We start from the raw sequence: 14,528 nt of genomic DNA on the forward strand, positions 1-14,528 counted from the left end.
GTAACTAACTTTCTAAGATTTTTTTGTAATAATATCACTAATTCTCACCTGTTAAAAATGTGTATCTCACCCTCTTTATGCTCTATAAGTTGTGAAAGAAATTAATGTACCCAGAAGTCTTGGTCTAACATCCTAACATCTTAGTGGTAAACGGTGCCCGGAACTTTGTGAAAAGACTAGGATTATTTCCTTATTTCCATCATTACAGACTGCCAATCTTCATATAAAGTTGATCATTTATTGTGCTCTGGGCATCACTCTCGAGGTTTCACAGTGAGCCGCAATTGAACGAATACCTGCGAAAATATGAGGTAAAACTTTGTCACCTGTGGCGGTGTTGGCAACTCGTGTAGTGGAGACAGAGTTACCCTATCTGAGGCCTGAGCCCATCAGTGTATATCCCCTTGGTCTAGATAGCCAGGGAGGCTGGGATAACGCCCTCAGGATAACCTCTCCTCTAGGATAACCTTCACTATCTCGCAAAGAGCAATTAAGAGTGCTTAAGGGGAGGTAAACTTCCCAAGGAGTGGCGTGCGACGAGCCATAAGTGTCGTGTGTGTGTGTGTGTGTTTGTTGTGATGAATTGTGTGCAGACGGGCCCCAAACACGCTCCTCGGAGTGTCCGAAGTGAGAGGGCCGGGCTGAGGGGGCCCTCAGGAGCACCTCAGAGGTGCCGCTACTCCTGAAGGAGTGCCCCTCTACCCCCCTCAACCATCACAACCTTGGCCCCTTTACAACAAAAATGTGATTGAAAATAGAAATGGGTAACGCAGAGGAAGGAGTTCAGTGATATCTTCTTAATAGTTGATTATTATCTAATACCGCGGATATATTTCAGTGAAACGATACTCATTAGAAATATATTGGTCCTTAATAATGCGTTTAATTGATCTTTTGAAGGCTAATAAATTTGTATATTTATATATTTTTAGTGTAAATTTATCCAGTGTATGTGTCAATGTGTGTGTATTAATTTAGTGTTATCTCTTCAAAGTATAGTTTAATAACTAGAAAATCATTATGTATAAAATTATGAAGTTGAATTCTTTAAATTGGGATATATAGGAATTAAACTCGTTGTTGTGCTAATTGAAAGATTATAACGTGACGTGACCAGTGCCATTATGTGCGACCTAGTGCCACAAGGGTAGCCCAGTGCCATAAGGTATGGCCCAGTGCTGTTAAGTGTGCTCTAGTGCCACAAGGTGTAGCCCAGTGATGCTGAGTGTGCTCTAGTGCCACAAGGTGTGGCCCAGTGATGCTAAGTGTGCTCTAGTGCCACAAGGTGTGGCCCAGTGATGCTGAGTGTGCTCTAGTGCCACAAGGTGTGGCCCAGTGATGCTAAGTGTGCTCTAGTGCCACAAGGTGTGGCCCAGTGATGCTAAGTGTGCTCTAGTGCCACAAGGTGTGGCCCAGTGATGCTAAGTGTGCTCCATTGACACAAGGTGTGGCCAGCAAGCCGCAGCGGCGCCAGTTAAGTAGTGAGCCATAGTGAAGGTGTCCACAGGGCCACTCGCTGACCCTCTTGCTTGCACCCGACACCTGCTAGATATTGTGCTAGAACTAGTGATGCCTAAGCATTTGCTGATGCCTAGAGCCGGATTCTAGTAGTGCTAGTGCATCTAGGATACCTGGCCCTCGTGAAGCGCAAGTCATATGACACCCCCGGTGGTCTTGTTAAACACCTGTGATAGAACACCTGTCTGAGTTTCTACTGCGTCGGGTCTGGGTTACTTTAACCTCGTACTATAAGTGTTTTGGAAGTGTTGGTGGAAATAGTGTTGATCAAGAGTCCTGAGTGACCGCCGTTGAAGACGACTAACTCGGAGCAGCAGCAGTGGTTGAAGTGTCGAGGTTGTACTGACATACAAGACTTATTTCGAGTTCACGGAGGTGCGCCTCACTGACGGTTGGGTCAGGCATATCACGATTATCTTACACATCATTACCACGCACACCTGTTATCCTGTAAGTCATTTAATACACTTTGTGTTACAGTTAATTGTTTCTTGATACTCTCTGACTCACTCATAGGTGTTCATGAAGTTTGTGGCGGAAAAGTGCAGGACACAATGTTGCTATGTTGATGTAATCTTCTCATGTGTCCATATCTGGGTAACCACTTGAGCAGAGATAGAAAGTGAACACTCACTATGTAATAGATGGACAAGAGGTACAGCTGTAGCAGAAAAGAGCTTGTAGATTGGTAGTGGTGATAAACTGTACATCAGGGTAAGCCAGGATACAGCATGTAGATGTGGAAGACCCAGTCCCCTGGGGTAGAGCACCCTGCTGGTGGTGTCCGCGTCCAGGACACCCCCGTTTCCATATCTCCCGTCCAGGATGCCATGTGTGTGGTGAGGACCAGGCCATGAGAAGACCCTTTGAGAGAGTGCGAGTGTTGAGGACACTGTGTGAGGAAGAGTTAAGGGAAGGCGCTGGCCCACACTTGAGTGTTGCCGCCTCTACCAGTATGGCTGGTGGAGTGACGCGGCGTCACCCTGCCGGCAACACACGCCTTGTTCTCTCTTTACCTCTGCCACACTGACGGAGGGTGACGACACGCAGGAAGCGACTGGAAGACGCTGGAGGAGGAGGAGGAGGGTGATGGAGAGCCGGGCAGGAGGGACCACCACTCTCCCACGCAACAAGGGCGCAACCCTGCCCGGGTTCCGCGTGGGGCCAGTGCGTTATGGTGTGCGTCTGGGCCCTCCGAGCGAGAACATGCCCGCCAGGCGATGCTCTGAGGGCGACCTTGGCGCACCTAGTAGGCCCTCCGGGGAGGAGGTAGTGGTGAGGAAGGTGGTCAGGAGTGGCTCTGGCCCCTACAATCATCAAACACTTATTGACAATAGGCAAGAGTGTAGTGGGGGGCGTGCCACAAGTGACCTCGCCCCCCGCGGCTCTGATCCCTCTCCCCTACACCTGAAGGAGGCCCACTCGCTGCTCAACAACAGGTGGGCCCCACTCACTGTGCCCGCTTGTACTGCCCTCTTGCCTCCCGCCTCGCCACGCCCACATGGCGTCAGACGGAGCTTCAATGCGTCTCCACGCCCGTGGGTGGCACCCACGCAGGTGGAAGATGCCGCTGATAATAAAGGCAGTGACAATAACAGTGATAATAACAGCGGCGCGAGTGGCAGGTGGCGCGTGGCGCCAACAGATGGCGCGAGCGCCCACACCAACGCTCTCTCTCTTACTGACCCGCTAAAATTATCTCCACACCCACCACCCGAGGCGGGCGGATGGCCCTCCCTGCGGGGCGGTCCGCGCCCTGCGCCGCCCTTAATCGCCCCCGCTGACGTGGCCACGTTCAGAAGTGAGGCCACTATCCTGGTGACCCAGGGTGATAAGAGCCAGGGTGACAGGAGTGGTGGCCAGGGTGAACCATCACCCATGTGCCGCCGTCGTGCAGTGGACACCCTCAGCCTGGGCACCTGCGCTGCTGACGACGGGGAGGGTATGGGTGCTGCTGTAGGAGGCGGGGCACTGCTGCAGGAGGTGAGGGCAGGCGGCCTGCCTCCCCCCGCCGCTAAATATACGTGTTGTGTGGCGGGGCGCTCCCCCCGGCAGCTGCTGCCCCGCCATGCCACTATGTTTAGCTACCCGGGCCCGGCGCGCCCCGCCATCCCGGAGGAGAGTGGCAGTGCGCACCTCGACAGTGACCAGTGCAGTGCTCCGCCGCCACCCATATCTAGTAATGCCCAGGCCAGTGCAGTGCAGTGTACAGTGTTTCCTTGCGGAGGCGGCGGTACTGTAGCCTCGGGGGGCAGCGGTCATGGGGACCGTGTGGCCCCCCCGGCGCCAGTGACCTCCCAGGACGCCCCCCCCGCCATCACCCGCACCGCCCCCCGCAGGACTGTCCGGCCAAGACCAGAAATACCTGATCATTTGTACCGCCGTTGGGCCGCACTGCTTCCATCTGATGCTGGCTTAGATTATCGCAGACACAGAGAGCACGAGGAGGTGGGTGCGGGGGCCCCAGGGGGCGCTCCCGGCCCCTCAGATGAGGGGCCCCGGCCGGTGACATCACTTGATCTTAACCCCGGGGCAGGAAGAACACAGGGGTCTCAGAATTACCAGCTAGATTCCCAGCAGGACCTCTACTCTCAACAACTCGCCCGGTTTCGACTGGGCGCCCCTACCGGCGGACTGGGAGGCGGCAGGAAAGAAGGGGGGCGTGGACCCCCTCCAGCACGCCCTCCCAGGTCTCGACAGAATCATCTGGAAGAGCTGCGGAAATGCACAGAGAGGCTTAAAACACCGTCACCTGACAAGAAGGTTCGGGCTGACTCTGCGCCCCCGCCGGACACGGGCGTGTCAGCCAGCTCGGAGGAGGGCGAGGGGGCTCCCCCGCGGGGCAAGAACAAGACGCGAAGCAATGACACCCGCAGCGTCCTTCCTCGCCATCAGTGGCTGGGGAAGAGTCCCAGTCTTCCTCCTCAACTCCCCTCAGCCAAGAACACAGAAGCCTCTAGGCTGTCATTGGCTCTCGTCCCAAAGGACCCCAAGAAGGATCTACTTGCGAGTGGGCGCCGGGAAGAGGAAGACGTGTTCGACGAGGGAGCTGCCAAACTCCCTCCGCGGCCACGTCCTGAGTCTCGTCTTTTCATCCCGCCGAGAGTCATCTCCTTCAGGACGGCGTCGGTGTCCCAGGACGTGGCGTCGGACGCGGCTTTTTTTCCGCGCAGTAGCAAGTCTCCACCTGCCATCCGCCTCGACACCATCTGTAAGGACTACTGGCGTACCAATACACTCCCGAAGCGCAAACCTGCCGTCGTTACTAAGGAAGGTGGCGCTGCGGCAGGAGGGCCCAGCCACCAACACCCGCCGCTCACTACCGCAGTTTCCATCAGCGACATGACTAACGTTGGTGCCAAGTCGGGGTTGTCACAGCCGGAAAAACTGGAGAATAAATCCAAGTCCGAGAGCGAATTGTCAGTGGCAGGACTGACGAGTAGTGAGGGAGGTCTGGCTCGCCTCCGAGACAACCTCTTGACCAAAAAAGTGGAGGCTCTGGACACTTTGTCTATCCCAGGAAGTGGAGTTAAGGATGCAGGTGCGACTGAAAGAGACGTCAGGGACGCAGAGGAGACGAAAAGAAAAGTCAAAGACGCAGGTAACATGGAACGAGAAGCCAAGGATGCAGGCTGGACAAAGGGCGGAGGCAAGGATGTGAATAAAAGAGAAACCGGTGTCACAGAAGGCGATGGAGAAGCTGGTGCAGAACCTTCCCATGAAAGAAAGATTACCGATGACAAACCAGCAACTCATGATAATGCGAAGAAAATGGAAAACAACATAGATGAAATAAATATTAAAAATAATAGACATGATGAACAACACATTGCTGTAAGAGAAGAAAAGGTAGAAAATATTAATAAAAAGGGGGAAAAGGCAGATAAAGAGAATAACAGATGTAATAGAGTAAGCTTCTCTGATGAAGTCAAGAATATTAGTGCAGATCCAGAAGGAGATACAGTGGTGAGGCTCAAAGACGAGCCCACAACAGTGTGTGTTGACAACTTATTGCGCGGCGAATTATCCACTAATTTTCAATCCAATACAGACAAAGGGAGTGTAGAAAGTGATGCTCAGAGACGTTCCTGTGTAGCATTAGAGTGTGCGAATAGGGAGCCACGAAAAGTAGTGTTTACTCTTGGTGATGAAGTGCCGGATGCGCAGAGAGTGCACAAAGTCATACCAACTCAGGAACACCACAAACTAATCGATCACGAGGGCATGGACTTGAAAATTGAGAGGGAGGTATTAATGGTGAATGCCTCTGGGCAGAAGACTGCTGATGCTGCTGCTGCTACTACTACTACTACTACTACTACTACTACTACTACTACTACTACTACTACTACTACTACTACTACTACTACTACCACTACTACTACTACTACTACTACAGCAGGAGTAGCAGCAGGAAGATCTAATAATCACGAGGTGAGTAGAGGCAGCAGTGAGACTATTACTCCAACAGTGGACAGGAAGGAACTCGATGAGGGTGAGGCTGGTGATACTCCCCCGGGAGGGGAGACACCTAACCCTGGGGGACTGGCTCCTCCAGGCCAGACATCCGAACTGGCAGTTGTACTTCGTGAAGGCACCTCAGGGGACCGCCTCGCTGGTGCGCCAGCTCAAGTGTCTTTGCCTAGCAGTAGTGGCCCACTCATTGATATGGAAAATAGATTTAGTAGCGAATTAGTAAAGAATAAAGTTAAGAGCGAAGGTGCGGGTGGGGAGGGGGTGAGTCCATGTTCAGATCACCGTCAGGTTGAGTGTCAAGTCCTGCAGAAGGAGCCGAGACTGTCACAGTGTTTGGTCATTAAATCTGGGGCAAGGGAGAGTGGACTAAACACCATGGGTGGGGAGGGAGCCACCTCCGAGTGCAGGGTGATTAGGTCCCGGCCTCGCCTCCCACGTGAGGACTCCGACGGTGACAGTGGTGAGCGAGAGACTTCGCGTGTGTATCTCATGCAGATGAGCAATGAGGGTATATTTGAAGAAGAGATCAAGAGTCATGAACAACGTGACTCGTCCGACTCCTCGTCCCAAGACAGTGTGGGTGTTTGCCAAGACCACTCAGAAGAGGGCCTAGTACCGGATTCTGCTGTTCGCGAGGACGTACCTGTCTGGTCAGGTTCACGTCGTCGTCTCAAGTTGACACATGACGATAATGAAAGATCTCTCACCTTCCCTCCCCAGAGGAAGGGTTCTCACGTCGACTCCATTGGGTATTCCTCCATAGATAGTAATGGGTTGCCGAGTCTAGCCACTTCGGGAGGCTTCGGAGACCGACACAACAACGAACAGCAGCGTAGCTCCTTCTCCCTTGCTGACAGCTACTTGAAGGAGAAGAGCCAATCACCTGACACACGCCAACTGCTCCTTATCACTGAGACCCGTCCAATGGATCGAGCAGAGCGGAAAAAGAAGCATCACAGTGATCCCAGCTGTGAGAGACGGGGCAGCACAGATGCTCTTCTTTTCCTAAGTCAGCCCCAGCTGGGCACCACTGCCACGCACGGCGACACGGAGAGACACGCCAACAAGGGAGTAGTATCTCAGGGCTCCACGGACTCTGAGGGTCGAGACGAGCGTGGGGATCAGCTACCCCTTGAGCCCTTGAGAGTAAGCACACCCCAGGTCCTCTTCAGTGGTCACGAGAGCGATGGCTCCGACTACCCACCCTGCCGCACCCCTGCCAGGAATGCCTCCCCGACACCCTACCTTCAGGACAGCGACTCTGGGGAGCGCAGTGCTCCTCGGAGTCCCCATGGGCCACGGCGGTACTACAAGAGGCCCCTACGAGGTCCGTATGGTCTCATGCTCGAAGCTGAAATGAATAAATCAAAGTCAAGTCCTTCTTACTTGTCAGAAGACACTTACCTGCGGGTGAGGGACGCCAAGAGTTGCTCCCCGCGTCCGCCCTCGCCAGCCTCCCCGGCAGTTATGGTGGATGAGCGGCCGCCTCTCATCATCCCATCCTCCCGCTCTCTGGATGACTCTGCCATCAGGATAAACTACGCTAATTCCTCAGATTCGATGGGCCGCAAGGAAAGCGAGGAACCTGATCCCGGGGCTACTTCCCCAGTAGGGCCCGCTTGGGAGAGTGATGGGGAGGGAACACTCTCCCCACTTCCCATTGTACCCATCCACCAGCGGACGGCCTCCTCTCCATCTAAGCTCTATTGCGAGGCTGGCTTTACCTCGGAGGACGAGCAGGAGTTAGTGGATTATTATTCCGCAGCGGCACGGCTCCTGGCACAGCAGAACCACCAGCAGCGCCGACCACAACAACAGCAGCAGCAGCAACAGCAGATGCAGCAAGATCAGCAGACACCAGCCCCACAGCTAGGGGTCACAGAGCTGCGACACCCCACACCCCACGAGCACCGCCACACCTCAGATCACAGACACTCCCACAAGCGACACCGGGTAAGTGCATCTTCACATCTTTGTAAACCAGTGCATATGTCGTGCTTTGTATACAACCAACACTTGCTTAATCGGCAACTATCATTTTGGCCCAGTAAGCCGAGTACATTAAATTTTGCTGGAACATCACTCAGAAAAAATCTTTAATATATTTTTATTAGCCTTTGAATACTAAATAAACTTAAGTTGATCTTAGGCTAAATAAGATTAAGTTCTATTTTGCAATGTTTAACAAAATGAGGCTAAGTTGCTAAGTTAGTTTCGACGCCAAGTTAAAATTTGTGTACGTTATTTTTCATGAAATTACAAGTATGACTCAAAAAATATTTATAAGAAGACCCGGCTTGTTTGACCAGTCTGGTTTAAAAGTATGACATAAACACATTGATCATTTTATTAATAACCAGGTATTGATTTCACTTCTGATCGGCTGGGTGGCTGACTCCGTCAAGCACAGGGAAATTTTAATTGGTTGAATGGTTGACTCCGTCAAGCACAGGGAAATTTTAATTGGTTGAATGGCTGACTCCGTCAAGCACAGGGAAATTTTAATTGGTTGAATGGTTGACTCCGTCAAGCACAGGGAAATTTTAATTGGTTGAATGGCTGACTCCGTCAAGCACAGGGAAATTTTAATTGGTTGAATGGTTGACTCCGTCAAGCACAGGGAAATTTTAATTGGTTGAATGGCTGACTCCGTCAAGCACAGGGAAATTTTAATTGGTTGAATGGTTGACTCCGTCAAGCACAGGGAAATTTTAATTGGTTGAATGGCTGACTCCGTCAAGCACAGGGAAATTTTAATTGGTTGAATGGTTGACTCCGTCAAGCACAGGGAAATTTTAATTGGTTGAATGGCTGACTCCGTCAAGCACAGGGAAATTTTAATTGGTTGAATGGTTGACTCCGTCAAGCACAGGGAAATTTTAATTGGTTGAATGGCTGACTCCGTCAAGTACAGGGAAATTTGAATTGGTTGAATGGCTGACTCCGTCAAGCACAGGGAAATTTGAATTGGTTGAATGGCTGACTCCGTCAAGTACAGGGAAATTTGAATTGGTTGAATGGCTGACTCCGTCAAGCACAGGGAAATTTGAATTGGTTGAATGGCTGACTCCGTCAAGCACAGGGAAATTTGAATTGGTTGAATGGCTGACTCCGTCAAGCACAGGGAAATTTGAATTGGTTGAATGGCTGACTCCGTCAAGCACAGGGAAATTTGAATTGGTTGAATGGCTGACTCCGTCAAGCACAGGGAAATTTGAATTGGTTGAATGGCTGACTCCGTCAAGCACAGGGAAATTTGAATTGGTTGAATGGCTGACTCCGTCAAGCACAGGGAAATTTGAATTGGTTGAATGGCTGACTCCGTCAAGCACAGGGAAATTTGAATTGGTTGAATGGCTGACTCCGTCAAGCACAGGGAAATTTGAATTGGTTGAATGGCTGACTCCGTCAAGCACAGGGAAATTTGAATTGGTTGAATGGCTGACTCCGTCAAGCACAGGGAAATTTTAATTGGTTGAATGGCTGACTCCGTCAAGCACAGGGAAATTTTATAAAAGACCTTCCAGATATGAAGAAAAATCACATGAACCTTACGTGCATATATAAGACATCAGCTGGTAGAATAGATAGAAGGTTGATAGACAGTAACCATCCAAGGTGGATGGTTACTGTCTACCTACCATATGAATGGTAGACCAAATGGAAAGTTAGTAGATTGGTAGACATGGGGGTTAACATGGACTTGCCCCGCATGGGCCAGTAGGCCTGCTGCAGTGTTCCTTCTTTCTTATGTTGTTACTATTAGTAGACCGGGGAGAAGGTTGGTATATATCAAGCACTCATGTACTCTACTTCCCTCCTACTTTATCACTGTAAGACAGCAACACATCTTAAGCGAAAAACACAATTTTATTAAGACGTTTCGGTCCTAGGAAATTGTTTGTGAAGTGATCAAGGTCCCAGGCCAGAAGGTCCCAGGCCAGAAGGTCCCAGGCCAGAGTGGATGTACTCATGTCCCTCTCTTTGAATGTGAAGGAGGAACCTGTTAAACATTTTGCACTCTGGCAGGACTGACAGCGTACCTCATCAACATGTCAGGATGTCAGGTAACTCTTACAGATTAACAGAATCAACACTCACTTCCCTACTTACCTGGACGATATTCTGTGGGGTCAGCGCCCCCTTGGCCCGGTCCATCAGCAGTCCCGAAATATTTCTTTTCATATTTAATAGATCTAGTCTGAGACCTGGCCGCGGGGGCGATGCGTCCGGATCTATCGTCAGATAACAAGTGACAGGTACGAGAAATACAATGACGTAATAGACATGATGTTGTTAAATGAATGATAGTGTTCGACTTTCTGGTCACACTACAGCTGGGATGTGCTGGTGACTACAGCTGGGGTGTGCTGGTGACTACAGCTGGGATGAGCTGGTGACTACAGCTGGGGTGTGCTGGTGACTACGGCTGGGATGAGCTGGTGACTGCAGCTGGGGTCTGTTGGTGACTGCAGCTGGGGTGTGCTGGTGACTACAGCTGGGATGAGCTGGTGACTATAGCTGGGGTGTGCTGGTGTCTACAGCTGGGATGTGCTGGTGACTACAGCTGGGATGTGCTGGTGACTACAGCTGGGATGAGCTGGTGACTACAGCTGAGGTGTGCTGGTGACTACAGCTGGGATGTGCTGGTGACTACAGCTGGGATGAGCTGGTGACTGCAGCTGGGGTGTGCTGGTGACTACATCTGGGGTGTGCTGGTGACTACAGCTGGGGTGTGCTGGTGACTATAGCTGGGGTCTGCTGGTGACTGCAGCTGGGGTCTGCTGGTGACTGCAGCTGGGGTGTGCTGGTGACTACAGCTGGGACGAGCAGGTGACTACAGCTGGGGTGTGCTGGTGACTACAGCTGGGGTGTGCTGGTGACTATAGCTGGGGTCTGCTGGTGACTGCAGCTGGGGTCTGCTGGTGACTGCAGCTGGGGTTTGCTGGTGAATACAGTTGGGGTCTGCTACTGACTACATCTGGGGTCTGCTGGTGACTACAGCTGGGGTCTACTGGTGACTGCAGCTGGGGTCTGCTGGTGACTGCAGCTGAGATCTACTGGTGACTACAGTTGGGGTCTGTTGGTGACTGCACTTGGGATCTGCTAGTGACTATGGCTTGGGTCTGCTGATAACTACAGTTGGGGTCTGCTGGTGACTACAGCTGGGGGTCTGCTGGTGACTACAGTTGGCGTTTGCTGGTGACTACAGTTGGGAGCCTGCTGTTGACTACAGCTGGGGTCTACTGGTGACTACAGTTAGGGGTCTGCTGGTGACTACAGCTGGGGGGGGGTCTGCCGGTGACTACAGTTGAGGTCTTCTGGTGACTACAGTTGGGGTCTGCTGATGACAACAGTTGGGGTCTGCTGGTGACTACAACTGGGGTCTGCTGGTGACTACAGATGGTGTCTTCTGGTGATTACAGGTGGGGGTCTGCTGGTGACTGCAATTGGAGGTCTGCTGGTGACTACAGCTGGGTCTGCTGGTGACTACGGTTAGGGGTCTACTGATGACTACAGCTGAGGTCTGCTGGTGATTATAGCTGAGGTCTGCTGTGACTACAGCTAGTGTCTGCTGGTGACTATTGCTGAGGTCTGCTGGTGACTACAGCTGAGGTCTGCTGGTGACTACAGCTAGTGTCTGCTAGTGACTACAGCTGAGGCCTGCTGGTGACTACAACTGAAGTCTGCTGGTGACTATGTCTGGGGTCTGCTGGTGACTACAGCTGAGGTCTGCTGGTGACTACAGCTGAGGTCTGCTGGTGACTACGTCTGAGACTGCTTGTGACTACATCTGGGGTCTGCTGGTGACTACAGCTGAGGTCTGCTGGTGACTACAGCTGTGGTCTGGTGGTATCTACAACTGTGGTCTGCTGGTGACTACAGTTGGGGTCTGCTAGTGACTTCAGCTGGGGTCTGCTGGTGACTACAGATGGGGTCTACTGATGACTACAGCTGAAGTCTGCAGGTGATTACAGCTGAGGTCTGCTGTGACTACAGCTAGTGTCAGCTGGTGACTACAGCTGAGGTCTGCTGGTGACTACAGCTGTGGTCTGGCGGTATCTACAATTGTGGTCTGCTGGTGACTACAGTTGGGGTCTGCTAGTGACTTCAGCTGGGGTCTGCTGGTGACTACAGATGGGGTCTACTGATGACTACAGCTGAGGTCTGCTGGTGACTACAGTTGAGGTCTGCTGGTGACTACAGCTGAGGTCTGCTGGTGACTACAGCTGGGGTCTGGTTGTGACTACGTCTGGCGTCTGCTGGTGACTACAGCTGAGGTCTGCTGGTGACTACAGCTGGGATCTGGTGGTATCTACAACTGTGGTCTGCTGGTGACTACAGCTGGGGTCTGTTAGTGACTTCAGCTGGGGTCTGCTGTTGACTACAGATGGGGTCTTCTGGTGACTACGGTTAGGGGTCTACCGATGACTAAAGCTGAGGTCTGCTGGTGACTGCAGCTGAGGTCTGCTGGTGACTACAGCTGAGGTCTGCTGGTGACTACGTCTGGGGTCTGCTGGTGACTACGTCTGGGGTCTGCTGGTGACTACGTCTGGGGTCTGCTGGTGACTGTGTCTGGGGTCTGCTGGTGACTACAGCTGAGGTCTGCTGGTGACTGTCTGGGGTCTGCTGGTGACTACAGCTGAGGTCTGCTAGTGACTACGTCTGGGGTCTGCTGGTGACTACGTCTGGGGTCTGTATTAACGGAGGAATGCAGAGCTGATAATTATAGTGGTGTATTGGAACGTGAATTGTGTTTAATAAGGAGTGTTATTAAAGTTCTTGATATATTAGACCATGTACAACACTTGAACATCTTTATTGAGGAAACGTTTCGCCAGACTGGCTTCATCAGTCCTATACAAAGGAGGATGGTGAAGATCAGGAGTTTGAGGTAATCAGTCCCTCAGCCTGGAGTAGATGTAATCAGTCTATCAATCTTGATTACATCGACTCCAGGCTGAAGGGCTGTTTATCTCAAACTCCTTCTGATCGTCACCATCCTTCTTTGTATTGGACTGATGAAGCCACTGTCTGGCGAAACGTTTCCTTAATAAAGATACCCAAGTGTTGCACATATGTCTAATTTAACAGCTTGTCGGCTCTCTGAACCATTTATCTATATTAAAGTTCTTACTGAGTGAGGGGTACTTACTGTGGCTGTCAAGAAGGCTGGGTCGTACTGGGTAGTCTTAAACACTGGTTGACGATTCAACATGCACTCCCGTTATACAGCTTCCTGCATTCGGACCCAAGTATTTGTTTCACACGCATGCATATTTCAGACTTGTTAGATACTTGCTCGAAGTCACCACCATACTGGTGTGGACTGCCCGAACTGTACGCATCGTTGTAATCATTCTGATTCGTAACGGAGAGGCGGAAGTTGGCAAGACTTCGCTTCATAACGTCGTTTGTGTTCTCTGGTACGCCTGGAGTCTGTGAGCTCCTGGATACTTTGTCTCTGACGTCTCAATGTATCGAGAGGTGCATGACTCAGTATATATATACTGAAAGTATATTTTAATCCATACTTTAGGGATTAAATTATTTGTGAATTGTTGTGAACAGTTACATGTAGCCTTAATGACTTTAAACTCCCATTAACCACCTAACCTACGAACGTTTAACTGGTGGTTATATTGGGCATAGTGACTGATTGCTTCATCGTGTCGGTATCGTATACCATTGATATTCAAGGACTGAAGTGTTTCCCGTACGTAGGAGGCTAGTGAGAGAATTTGAGAGATCCTCCTAGAGGCAGTCATCATATCCTTGACACTTACCCACTTAAACTGTCAGTATGCCATAACCATATTGAAATATCAGTAAAAAAAAATTCTGTTATATGCTTGGTCATACACACGAACTAAATCTAGACTATTTAGAAGTGTCAGTGATTTCTCTGCTATGAGAGGCAATGTCACTGGTTCATTGGTCACTGGTTCACTAGTCACTGGTCATTGGTTCACTGGTCACTGGTTCACTGGTCACTGGTTCACTGGTCACTGGTTCACTGGTCACTGGGTCACTGGTCAATGGTCACTGGTTCACTGGTTATTGGTTCACGGTTGGTATTATAATTACACATTAGGTAGAAGCCTGCTATGTTATCTCTCTCTACACGCAGTTATGGGATTTTTCAGTAAAAACCACCTGAACTTCCTCTGCCCTACCCTACCTATCCCGGTGAATAACACACTTCATTGACTGAAGAAGTCTGTTGTTCAGGTGAAACGTTCCGACCAGTCAAGATCCCGAAACGTCGTCGTAAGCTCCTCTTTTCTATGTGCGGGTTATTTTTGTGTAAGATCCCAGAGTGTCGCACAAGAATCTTACCAACATATCAGTATTGTGAAAGATTAATAAACAGGAAGTCCTCACTTAAGTTCGTTTTGTTCAGCGTCGTTTCGTTATAACGTTGATGAGAAAAAGAAAATTCTCGGTCAGGGCTGGAAAATATGGAATGACTTAAATATATGGATGGAGGACATGCATCGGCGTAGCTCCATGTTCGCTTATGTCAATTTCCT

The 14,528-nt window shown here is 50.7% G+C and overlaps 1 protein-coding gene across 2 annotated transcripts in view; it reads left to right on the plus strand.

Moving 5' to 3' along the window:
- Positions 1 to 369: 369 nt before the first annotated feature.
- The window catches only part of LOC128686110 (uncharacterized), a 321,836-nt gene continuing 307,677 nt past the window's right edge, over positions 370 to 14,528 (plus strand). Inside the window, exons 1-2 of one of the 2 annotated variants that reach the window (XM_070083299.1) lie at positions 370 to 510; positions 2,035 to 7,947. In XM_070083299.1, coding sequence (XP_069939400.1) covers positions 2,608 to 7,947 — 5,340 coding nt within the window. In that variant the 5' untranslated portion in view covers positions 370 to 510; positions 2,035 to 2,607. Of the gene's footprint in view, positions 511 to 994; positions 7,948 to 14,528 lie in introns of both variants that reach the window. The other variant, XM_070083298.1, reaches the window with a different exon arrangement.

This window comes from Cherax quadricarinatus, chromosome 9 (genome assembly GCF_038502225.1).
Source record: "Cherax quadricarinatus isolate ZL_2023a chromosome 9, ASM3850222v1, whole genome shotgun sequence".
In the NCBI taxonomy this organism is placed as follows: Eukaryota; Metazoa; Arthropoda; class Malacostraca; order Decapoda; family Parastacidae; genus Cherax; species Cherax quadricarinatus.